General features: G+C 35.3%; 1 protein-coding gene across 1 annotated transcript; it reads right to left on the bottom strand.

Annotated features, from left to right (window-relative positions):
* Window positions 1–952: 952 nt before the first annotated feature.
* f9a (coagulation factor IXa) lies at window positions 953–6366 on the bottom strand. Its single transcript, XM_065271891.2, has 8 exons — window positions 6207–6366; window positions 5868–6043; window positions 5707–5731; window positions 5378–5491; window positions 5162–5296; window positions 4654–4958; window positions 1993–2119; window positions 953–1838 (listed from the first exon to the last, which is right to left on the bottom strand). The coding sequence occupies exons 1-8, from the start codon at window positions 6259–6261 to the stop codon at window positions 1258–1260; spliced, it is 1518 nt and encodes a 505-aa protein (XP_065127963.2). The 5' UTR covers window positions 6262–6366; the 3' UTR covers window positions 953–1257.
* Between the last annotated feature and the right edge of the window lie 6490 nt (window positions 6367–12856).

Below are 12856 nucleotides of genomic sequence, written 5' to 3'. Positions count from 1 at the left end.
CTGACTTTGATATGCCAGCGTTTGAAGTGAAAATGAGCTGCGAGAAGCAGCAGGAAACGCTCTGGTGTTCATATCTCTTATGCTATTCATTTATTTATTTTGCTATCAAGTTGTTCCCTTCAAGCGTGGAGCTACCTATGCCCCAAAATCATGACTTTGAATGAAAAGTATACCACAACTTGAACCATTCAGACATACTGTCTGATGCATGTTTGTGCTTATTCATGTTAATATGTCTTAAGAGCATTTATTTATTGGTTTTGGTAGAGGTCTGGCTTTTAAATAATTCTTTTTGAAAGAATGTACTGTACAGTATTGTAACAATATTCAATGTCTGTATTTGTACAGTTCCGAATACGTTTTTTTTATTAAAATACTTTAATAGTAATAATAGCTTAATGAGCAGAAACCATACTTTCTCCTGGATGTTTAGAGACTTGGGCTGTATTCACAAAACAAGAAACTATATGGGTGCAATAATGGAAAAATAATGAACCTGTCATCACACATTTTAGGCATATAGTAAGCTTGCTGAAAGGTTTTAGGATAAACTCTTATACTGTACCTAAAAACTTTTACTGGTGTTTAGGAGAGCTCCTCTTGAGTTTGTGAATATGGCCCCTGGCATAATATGGGAAACTGTTTCAAGGGCTATATTAAAGATTTTTGAGTCCATTCAAAATCATTTTATTGTTGTGTGAATGTAAATTTTGTTCCTTATATCATAAAAGCATTTGTATTTGTATATCCCAGATGCTCGCTCTGAGTGATGTTAAGATTAGGCCTTTCACAAGCAAGATGTAAGCGATCTGATGTCCCCAGTGCTTGTTAGATCCAGTGATTTTCAAAACTGGGGCACGAGTCTTTTTGAGATGCTGTTGAAATCTTCAGGAGGTTTCTAACATCAGTTTCTTCCCACAAATCCCCACTTTCCCTTTGAAGACAGTGACGGTTCAAAGCTAAAGGGCTGCTTTATTCTTGCTGTCAGAATTAGAGATTGAGTTATCCTTTCTAATGCAAGATCCATGTTCTAATCCTTTACCAACATGACATAGAAATCTATTTATCCCTCTTTCATTAGAAAATAAGAAAAAATATGTCATGCATAATTGGCCAGCCAGGGCAAAAAGAGATAGTTCACCCAAAAACGGAAATTGTTATACACTCTTAAAAAAACAGTGTTGTATGCATGTTACATTTTTAATGTGTTTCTATAACATTTTTGTTTAAAGAAATCATTATAAATTCATGAATGCATTACTGGTCCACATTTTCAAGTAGTGTTTCCTTAGAAACACCAATGACATGCTGTATCCACCGGTAATAGTTACCAACCTGAGTGTACACACCATACTTCCCTTTCTTGGCACATTCCTCTCCCCAGCTAACAATACCTGTTAGGAACCAAGTGTTATGGTAACGCATAGCATGGGGTCCTCCACTGTCCCCCTGACACGCATCCTTAGGAGTGTCAGAGTAGCCAGAACAGAACATAAAATGCGTAATCGGATCACTGCTGCTTTCCATGCACACTGTTCTGTCCACGTATGGCAGCTCAACCTTTTGTAAAACCGCTGAAGTCCGTCCTTGGTAGCGCAGGCGGCCCCAGCCGCTAACAAGAGCCAGAGATCCGGACTGAAGCACAAAGTTGGTGAAGCTCATGGGCCCCAGGCAGATCGGCCGTACCATTTGATTAAACCGAATAGGGGTGCGTAGCCGCAACAAGGCAATGTCATGATTGTAGAGGCTTAATTTGGAGACATAACGAGGATGGGAGATATAACGGCTCACGTTTAGATTCTGCTCCGTATTCTCAATTTTGTTGATGTCATGCTCGCCTGTGAAACACGGTGTGGATTAATACTGATCCTGGATTAATTGAGGTTTTACACTTGAACTCTGAGGAGGACATTTATTCACCAAGCAGGTGTGTATGATTTTACATGTGTGTGTGATGAATTTTTCATTTTAGGGTGATTTGTGGGGTCATACCAACTCTGATAAAGAACGATCCATTCTTCTGTCCCACCAGGCAGTGAGCAGCTGTAATGACCCAAAACTCACTCAATATGGAGCCGCCACAAAACACTTCCTGAGTTGAACGGGCCACCAGCGCCACCTAGAGATTAACAGTCTCAACTGTTAAAATGACATTATTTTGGGGTCCATAAATAGCTTGGATTGATCAATGCTCGGTAAGTTATTCAAAAAAAAGTTTTTTTGTTACTAGTAGATTACGAATTACTCTCTCCAAAAAGTAATTACTTATTACTTTATAAATCCTATTTAGTAAATGTTACAAGCATAGGCTTCAAAAGGTTTTTAAAAAATAATATAAAAGTAGGCCTACATAAATTATTTTGGTCCCACTTTAGGGTCCAATTCTTACAATGAACTAACTATTAAATACTTTTGCCTCAATATACTCCAACTACTGCTTATTAATATTTAGTATTTAGTATTTAAAGTTGTTAATTTTAAGTATTGGTAGAAATGGGGAGGGTTAAGAATGTAGAAAAAGTTTTTGCAGAATAAAGTATTTATATGTGCTATTTAAGCCTTAATGGTAACACTTTACATGAAGGAGTGTTCATAAGTCTGACATGGCACGTTCATAATCATGACACGTGCCATGAACATGAAGGAGATTTTATGCATGTTTTTAAGTGTCATTCATTCAGGTATGTCATTTTTAATGCAAAAATGATATTGTTTTAATGGTCTTTGTTATGAGAGCTTGACAGTAATAAAACCAATGCATCATAACTTACATGACAGCTTGAGCTTTTTTTAAGTTTCCTCCAGGTGTTAGAGAAATCAAATCAATCATCCAATAATAATAATAATAATAATAATAATAAGTATTATTATTGTTATTATTATTATTATTAATTATAATTATTATGTATCGATTTAAATTGATAAAATTATATTTTATTGCATTTGGAGACTGATTAATCTAAAATTCAATGAAATTTGTGCAATAATGGGTTAAGCCATGCAGCTTGTTTCCATATCACGGAAAAAAAACAGTTAATTACATTTAATTAATTAATTAAATGTTTTTTTCTTCTATGTTAGAAAATTTCAGAACCCTCTGTGTGAGGAAGAACAAGTTCTGTTAGTTTCAGTTTTTATGTATTGTGCACATAAAGTTAAGTATAATCTTTTGATGTGTCTGTTGCATTTTTTTAAGGTATTTAAAATTATTTGACAGAGTATTAACACTTATTAACATTTATTACACGGCTCTCTGGAACGCTTGATTCTAATTGGTCAGTTGAGACATTTGCAGGTTCGTTCTTTTCAAATAATAACCGCTCCAAAGTAATAACGCACAGCCGGTACTACTTTTACGATTAAAATCGCTCCGCGCCAATAAAGATTACTAGCTGTTTGGCGCCATCTTGTGAAAAACACTGGACAACCATAATTTTAACATGTACGGAAAAAACAAAACGTTTAAACAGTGGATAGAAGAACGAACAACGACAAGACACAGAGAGCTTACTGAGACTGAACTTGACAAAATAAAGCATGACAGCTACGAAGCCAACACACAAAAAAATACAGAATGGGCATTAAAACTTCTCAAAGACTGGCTAAAAGAGAAAAAAATGGAGACAGACAAGTATGAAGCAGAGGATCTTAATAAGGTATTACGATCATTTTATGCATCTGTGCAAAGTTTCGCGGAAGGATAACATTTTTATTTTAAAACAAATATGCCAATTAAATGTTTCAAATTCATATTCATGTCCAGTTTTTTTTCTTATGTGACAAGTAGCCGTGTAATAAGCGGGATAATGTAGAGGCAGCCGGTAGTTATCGGGAAATAAGATCCCTTCAGTGTGATACAAGACACTCCGCTTCGCGTCGGGTCCTGATCACACTGTCGGGGCTTATTTCCCGATAACTATCGGCTGCCTCTACATTATCCCTTACTTAAATGACAGTTTAATGTAATGCTAACCCATAAAGCTAGGTAGTTTCTTACGTTTGATAATTATTCTGCTATGTCATGTTTATGGCAGAACTTGACATGATGTATTGGTTTATGTCAAGTTGTCATAACAAAGACATTTCAAAAAGTGTCATAATTGAACAAATGACACTTAATGACAGTTGTAATAAATGTGCATAAAATTTCCTTCATGTTCATGACACATGCCATGTCAAGATTATGAAAGTGTCATGTCAGTCTAATTAACACTCCTTTAAGTAAAGTGTTATTGTATTAATAAACAGCCAACATCTCAGTAATATTAATGCTAATAAACAACCAGTTAATTGTGAGAATTGGAAACTAGAGTGATTCTTATTAACTCACGAAAGTATTTAAAGTGAGAAGGATACAATTTTAATGTTAAATCAAATATTGTATTACAGTATGCAAAATTGTTCTACAGTCTAAAGACAGTATTTAGTTCAGAAGTAACTGTAATTAAATACCAGAAAAAATAAGAGTAATCCCTTACTTTACTTTTTTAAAGCAAAAGTAATTAAATAACAGTAACTAATTACTTAGTAACTAGTTACACCCATGATTGATGTAGTTGTGCCAGTCACTGAATATTTTACTGTTGTTAATTTAGATGATGTGAGAAAGGCATTGGTTTATAGTTAACAGACCTAAAATTCACACTGCCATACCTGCCAAGGGATTTCTCCAGGTGAAGCTGGATTGCCACCAGCAATTCTGGTTTTTTGGTGACTTTCTGTTGGTATAGCAGATGTCAAGTCGTCATCCAGAACCCATTTAGGAAGTTTGTTAAGAGAGGGCAACTTTGTATCTTTTTGTGTAGAAGCTGAGCTGCTCCGATTATCTGTTTTGGACATGCTAGATGTGGATGCGACTGTCCTGTTGGAAGACTGTGCGGTTGTGTTTACTGTAGGAGTGAAGCCTTTCACAAATGATCTCCTGGCTGTTTTGATTGTTCTGCCACAGGAAAACTTGACTAGCAGCAAAGACAAACACAAACAAGATTAAAGTTGCACTATTGTTAGAAAAGTTTTACAATGGCACCAAAATTATTTAGACACTTCAAAATACATTTCACTGCATTAGATACAAAATATTAACTAATGATGTTAAACCACAATAACTTATGGATAAATTCTAGTTTCTTGTCAAATAAAAAAAATATAAGATACATATCACCTATGGGGTCACAACTGAAACCGTCTTCTATGAGCGCGTAACCAGATGCACACTGACATTCTGCTTCACCAAACTCCAGCAGAACACAGAAATGTTCACAGCCTCCATTATCAATGCCACACTGTCTGGCAGTCACTGAGAAACAGCACAAACACCTGTTTGGTTATCTTTGGTAATTTACTAAACAAGGTGGACCTCCACAAGATCTTTTCTGACCTATTTCACAGTTTTGGCCGACAAAGCCTGGTCGGCAGTTACAGGTGTATGTGCCCATCTGGTCCTCACATGTGCCTCGATTCTGACAGGGTGTTGATTTGCACTGGTCCCCATCTAACAGACAAAAATGTTTTTTTGACCATTTTATGCATTTGAAACTTTGAATAACAGATTGAAGCCAATATTTAATAACATTTAATTTATTTTTCCAATAGCTAACTATTGATTAATCTTGTCCCCTTGGGTAAAGCAGATATTGGGACATGCGTTCACTGTCTCCATACTGAGTTTAAACAAATACAAGTGTAAATGATTAAACAAGCACTTACCCACATAACTTGCCCAAAACGCCATCTAAGAAAAAAGGTTCAAATACACATTTATACAGACTTAATTTTGAGAAAAACTAAAGTTTCTCTGTTTCTTATAAACTCTTTTTTTTTTGCCACCATCATGTATATTACATTAAGAGCACAACTTGTGTACTCACTGTCTTTTCATTATTTTCAAAAGCCTCTCTGGCCTCCTCCAGGGTACACTTCTCCTCTATACACTCTCTCTCCACATTTCCCTGGAGTAACTCCTCAAACAGCCCTAGGTTGGCCCGTCTGCGCCTCCACAGAATACTTTCTGCTTTCTCTTCCTCTATAAACACTGCACCTGGGGCTTCAGGTGAGGGTATTTTAGAGAATTACAGAAAATAATGGAACTACTGAAACATTGTAAGAAGTACAAAAATGTATTTATCATTCTTTAGAGTCAGAAAGCTAACGCCAGGCATTTCTTTGTTTTTGTCATTTCTCAGAAGTCTGAAACAAATGTGTCTTACCTCCAAATGATGGTAGCAGAATGTATGTGACAATGACAAGAATAAATGAAGCCATACTGTAGGTCAAACCAAATTCAGTCCTTTGTTATTCCACAGTGAGCTGAGAAATGACCCGAGCCAACGCTCCAAAGTACACCTGGCTACCAAGCTAACCGATTTCTGCATCAGTAAGAGATACAAAAGGAAATCTAAAGGAAATTATTTTGTTTGTAATTCATCACAGATGAGGCCTCACTTTAATTTATTAGCCTATTAAACTTTGTATATGTCATTTACTTTATATTTACTTTGTATCTGTGATAATTTATTATTTTATAGTAAACAACCATTATTATTATTTTATATTTTAAAAGGGAAAATAAAACAAAAAATAAATACATATAAATTAAATAAACTTAAGTATATGAAAAGGAGAGAAGAGCAACGCAGTGCTTATAACCAGACTCGCCACAAGATGGCGGTGCATGCTTTCCCTCATGGATCAATAAGGTAAATTACATACTGTAAAAGGCATTTGAAAACATAAAGGAATCAACCCGAAATATTGGGGTATAACTGGGGAGAGGGGTTGTCCTGTGAGATGTTTATGCACTTTTGTTTATTATTAAACACAAACTAACACGTAATATGTAACGTCATGGCCAAAAGTGTTGGCACCCTTGGTAAATCTGAGCAAAGAAAGATATAAAAAATAATCTACAATGTTTCTTCTTTCAAGCTTCAATTTAAAAAATCACAAAAATATTAGTATGTTTCATTGAGTGAAACAATTAAAAGTGGGGGTGAAATTACATTTTAAAATAAAAAAAAATTCTATTACACAGTGGACACAATTATTGGCAACCCTTTATTTAATCCTCTTTGCTACCTTCATTTGCATTGATAAGAGTTCAGAGTCTTCTCTTATACTGTCTGATGATGTTGAAGAAATCATGGCAGGTGATCTTAGATCAGTGGTTTTCAAACTGGGGGCCGTGAGATGGTGCCAGGGGGGCCCCAGTTTTATGACATTTTATGAAATACATTAATTTATCATGAATTCTGTGTAATTAAACCCCTAAAAAATAAGGCTACTAACCAAAAGCACTACTTTTTTGTTTAATTTAATGTTTTTTTATTAAAATGTTGAGTTTTAGAACAGTTTTTTGTCACAAATTTTCTTTGGGGGGCCGCGAAGGAATGCACCGTACACAAGGGGGCCACACGCTGAAAAAGTTTGGGAACCACTGTCTAAGATTATTCCTCCATACAGAATTTCTCCAGAACCTTCATATGTTTCTGCTCTCTACTCTTCAGTCATTTTCTGTATGGTTCAGGTCAGGGAACTGAGATGGTTGTGGCAGAACCTTGATTTTGTGCTCAGTCAGCCGTTTTTTTTTAACCAATGTCTTGAAGAAAGATTTACTTTTTTATCTGTTGGTATTTGATATAATCCATGACGCAAAGCCTTCTAATAAGATGTCCAGGACCTCTGTTACAAAATTAGGTTCAACAACTCAATTGTTTTACTTCAATAAAATATTTTTTTTTTATTACAGCTTAAAAGAAGAAACATTGTAGATTCTTTTTTATAGCTTTCTTTGCTTATATTTACCAATTTTGGCCATAACTGTATATACACATTTCTCAATTTTCCTCAACACATTCAGTTTCCCCTCGTGTTTCTGGGCCAGTTGCAGGATAACAACAGCCGTAAATTAATATAAACTGGGGCATTAGCCTGGTTAAAGTCTTCACTCTTTAAACAATTTCATCCAATAATGGCATTATAACCTAGAAAAGATATGATAACTCATTAAGGTATTAGATGTGCAATACAAATTCACCTGTAGCTCAATTTGTAGATCATTGCATTAGCTGTGCAAAGGTCATGAGTTAGGTGAACACATCATTGTGCACAAAACGTCTGCCAAATAAATAAATGTAAGTATTCCTGTTTTTAAAAATACAATTGTTGTCTGTATCCAGTGGCGTGTTTACCATTTTGGTGGCCCTTTGCAAAGTCCAAGAACCGGGGCCCCCATGCCCCAGCATTGCCCCAGGTTTTTCATTTGAATTGCACAACAATAATATTCAGTATATAGACTTAAGTGAGATATATAAACCGGGTTTATTTTGTTTTACACTGCTTAAAATAACACTAAATTGTTAGTTTGGTATGACAAAAATTTTTGGTTTAAAAAATGTTTCACGCCCCTCTCAGATATATATTTTGCTTGCAAATGTATTATAGGATGTATTTAAAACAATGTAATTAAGACTGCAACTTCAGTGTCTGAAATCTTACTAAAAAAAAACTAAATGAGGAAAAAGAGGAAGCATTAGATTAAGATTCATACTGATCTAACAAACTGAACTAATTAACACCAGCAAACAACATTGTAAGTTGGTTATTGCTTGAATTTATGGATGGGAATCACATAAATCTCTTATGTTCATATTGCAAAAACAAACTTACTGTGAGATACAACAAGCATATAGACTAGAAATACACTAAAGATGATATTTTAATGACAATGATGAGATACAGAATATGATTTGTCGACTATTTTCGACGTGATTAAAAAGGTCTTTACACACCGGGACGTTTTTCGTGCGCGTTTATCGTCGACGTTTAATGTCTCGTGACTCAAGAACGAGCGCCAATGTGAGTGCGCACACCCACGCGAAAAGCGCGAGGCGCAAATGCGTCATTTTCAGAAAAACGCGTGGGACACGTTTTTTTGGTTTGACGCAGCGCGTTAAAAGTTGGCCGACCAATGAGATTGGCGCTTTTGTTCACGTGCCTGGCGCTGCTGAAGTTCCAGTAAAACACGACTTGGTGGCGCTCAAGCACAAAATGGTCTTGCGGAGCACGTGGAACAGGTAAACACACAAGGAAGCATCGAGGCTGTGTAGGTTTATGAAGGTGTCGGAGTTCCTCACAACATCGACTGAATTTCGAAGGTAACGTGATATATATAAGAACATAACAATACATAATTGTGTGGGCTATATGATTAGATTAGATTCAACTTTATTGTCATTACACAAGTACAAGGCAACGAAATGCAGTTTAACGTTAGGTCTAACCAGAAGTGCAAAAGCAGTATAAAAAGTGCAGGATATCAGTATTTGCATAGGTGCAGGATTATGTAATACGATGGAACAATTTACTGTGGGTGGTACTATGAACATAATATACAGAAATTTACAAATGGATATGTACAAAATAAATTAAACTATACAGAACAGGAGTGAAATTAATATTTAGGTAGTGCATGAATGAATTTGGATTGTAACTAGTCAGTTAAGAGTGCAATGGCATAAGTTATTGTGCAGTGAATAGTTATTCTAATATTCATTACATAGTACAGGGGTGTAAACCAAGGGCGTAAGTTTGATTCTGGCATTGGTGGGGACATAAATAAAATGGTCGGATTGCAAAAACTGTTTATCACCGTTTACTTGACATATAACTCAGTATGCACTTTACCCAGTGACATCTGACTCGCCACCCCTGGTGCCATCCCAAATTTAATTTACTATAATAAACAATTCCTAATTTATGTCCTAGAGCCTAATAAACAGTAACTGTTTAAGTCTTTGTCAAAAAAAAAAAAGAAAATCGCATTGTAACATATATGAATTCATATTAACTTTATAACATTGAAGAATATGCAATTAATATTTAATTCTTAATTTAATTTTGCCAAAAAAATCCCAGTGTTGAAGTAGGTATGTATATCATGCTGTTTCCTGAACAACATTTATTAACGTTTCTGTAGTTCACATTAAATCTTTTCATTAACAGACAGTTAATAAAAAAAATTGTTTAAGTTTAAAATGCAACCTTACATTATGTCTACATCTGTGCAAGTAATGACCACAGTGCAGTAATGTAAATTATTCAGCAATCATGACATGAATTCATGTTTTTACCATGTTGGGGTTCTTTTCTTTCATGGATTAGGGACCCCCTAAATAACCTTGCCACCCCATTTATAAAAGGTTGACACAAGTTTGCAACTCCTCAGGTTAACATGGGATTGTCGTGTATTGGTGAAAACACTGTCCTTGAATCGTTATGTAACACAACTTTTTTGTGCATGAAACAGTTAAGGTGGATATAATAATACTTTGCAGAGTACGAAAGCTGTTAACCGTTTGTGTACCACATAGAGCGTTATTTTTACAGAACGGGATTGCAAAAGATTTCTAATCTCATTTAAATGATTCCTGAAAAACTATATAATAAGTATAAAATAGAAAACACAAGAATAAGACTGACATCAGTGGTCATATATAAATACAGATTAATGTTTGGTCGAAATTATAGGGACAATTCAGTCTTCCCTAAATATTGGTAGGGACATGTCCCTAGCGTCCCACCCTAAATCTACGCCCATGGTGTAAACGATGCAATTCAAGTAGTCCAGCAGTGCAAATGAACAGGGAGTATGAAATAGACAGTCCAGTAGTGTATTGAACGGACCAGTAGTGCAAATTTACATTATAACTGTGCAAGTAATAAAAATGAATATTGGTGCATTACATTATGATATGTAATGCACTGACATTGAACAGTGATTAACTTCATACCATGCATGTTCCCTGTACACCGTGTGATATCACGTTTTGTTGTTTGCACCATAATACTTTGTGTGTAACTGGAACCTGTTGTACACAAACGTGGACAATTACACTGCTTCATGTTCAAAGAAAAACATTTGGTTATTATATTCATTGCTTCTTCCTAACCCCAAAATAACTGGAAGAAATCTAAAATGCAAGCCAAACCAAAGGTCGGGTTTTAGGAGGTTAATTTGTGTTCTGTGTATAGGTAACCTAGTTTGTTTAGTCAGATGAAATACCATGAATCTAAATTACATTTGTAATCAAATATTGACCTCATGGATATCGTGGCATGGCCCTCAGTGTGAAAGATTGATTCTGATGAAAACTACATTTATCTTTACAGTGTTCACAGCAATATTTCTGCTAAAAATGATGTGAGCAAAAGTGAGGAGGCCCCAGCAAGCACGTCTTCAGGATCATCCAGCACCAGCCGTGACAAGGTCCAATCTAAACAAAAGAAAACAGTCCGAGACAAACCTCTGGAGAAGTACCTCTTATTAAAAGATGCTAAAGGGAAAAAATTTAAAGCAGTGCACAGAAGAAAGAGGAGCACAGAAGGAGCGCTCTGCCAGTTTTTGGTCACACCTATAGATGTTTATTATATATCATTTTATTTAGTTTTTTTTTATGTTTATACATTCAAGAAATACAGTTGAACATGTACATTTCATACATATGTTTATTTGCACTACAGTTCACTTAGACTTCTATCATTGTGACTTTTTTGCTCTACAGCTCTGCCAGTTCTTGTTCACACAAATTAATGTTTATTATATACCAATTTACTTATGTATTTTAAGTGATTATACATTTAAGAAATTCATTTGAAAATGTCTAATTTCTAAATGTTGATTTGCACTACCGTTCAGTTGCACTAAAGTCATTGTGACTTTTCTGGACCAACATTTCTGACTCCTGTTTTATTTGATTTTACTGTCATGTCTCTGATTGTTATTGCAAACTGCAGTTCATTCACAAAAATAAATGTTTGATTAAAAAACGAATTGTAAATAACGTGCCATTTTGACACTATGCATATATTTGTACATCAGTATTGTTGACCTCTTATTGGAATAACTACATACCTACTTCTTTAGCCAAATCACAAAATACAATACATTTGGGAGGAAATGTGAGAAAATTGTTAACAAGAGAAAGTGCTTGTAAAAGATTAGTTAAAAATACACACATCGGATCACCCATTACCTTATATTTTGTGAAAGAGCTTTAATTTTGATATAACGTGTTCTATCAAAATAGTTAATTTTATGTGGAGAGTGCTGATAATAGAATCGAATCAAATAGATTTGATTTAACAAATGTATTTAAGTTCTCGGAGATATTGTTTGTACAAAGAATATATATATATATATATATATTAAACGCACCGTTTTCAAAATGGTAATTATAATGACTATAACACGAATGCACAGTTTGCTTTTATCTGAGAAGATCATGGTTCAAATGATCATACTGTCAAGTAGCTGATGGTGAGTTGAAGTAGTCTTTGTATAGTTGCTGCTGTTAGAAATCGAGCTGCTACTAGTAATATCCATGTTTTGTTAAAAGCAAGCATATGACTTGTTATTGACTAGCGTGTGGCTTTCTTCTTCTGTGTGACAAGTGAGTGTCAGAACAGAAGCATAAAGTTTTGCAGCGCTCCCTTGTGTACCGGCATAAATCTGTTTTGTATTAAGCGCCATCTAACGTCCAGGGGTGAATTTGCACCTCACTCGGCTCAGCGCCAGTAAAAATCGTCTGGGTGTGAAAGCAAAAAAACGTCACGTTAAACGCCGACGATAAACGCGCACGAAAAACGTCCCGGTGTGTCAAGACCTTAAAACCCCTGCGTGATGTCTTTATCATGTTTATACCTGTACGAGTGTGGAACAAAAGATGCGTGTCATCAAACCGAACCGCCAATCACAGGTGTGAAGCCCAAAGTCTTTAAAGTAAACTTGACCATCGAGTGAATGTTGTGCAGTTACGAGAGCACAGAGAGAGTCGAGCGAGCGCTCATTCCAGCACTTGTG

This window comes from Paramisgurnus dabryanus, chromosome 16 (genome assembly GCF_030506205.2).
Source record: "Paramisgurnus dabryanus chromosome 16, PD_genome_1.1, whole genome shotgun sequence".
NCBI lineage: Eukaryota > Metazoa > Chordata > Actinopteri > Cypriniformes > Cobitidae > Paramisgurnus > Paramisgurnus dabryanus.
This window is presented reverse-complemented; position numbering and strand designations above follow the sequence as displayed.

What these genes read in the sequence shown, in the direction of transcription:
- f9a (XM_065271891.2), bottom strand. Translation starts at nt 6,261, where the DNA reads ATGGCTTCATTTATTCTTGTCATTGTCACATACATTCTGCTACCATCA. An exon ending in TTTCAGTTGTGACCCCATAG is followed by an intron (nt 4,959 to 5,161) that starts GTGATATGTATC and finishes CTTTGCTGCTAG; the next exon opens with TCAAGTTTTCCTGTGGCAGA. An exon ending in CTGGAGAAATCCCTTGGCAG is followed by an intron (nt 2,120 to 4,653) that starts GTATGGCAGTGT and finishes GTTAATCTCTAG; the next exon opens with GTGGCGCTGGTGGCCCGTTC.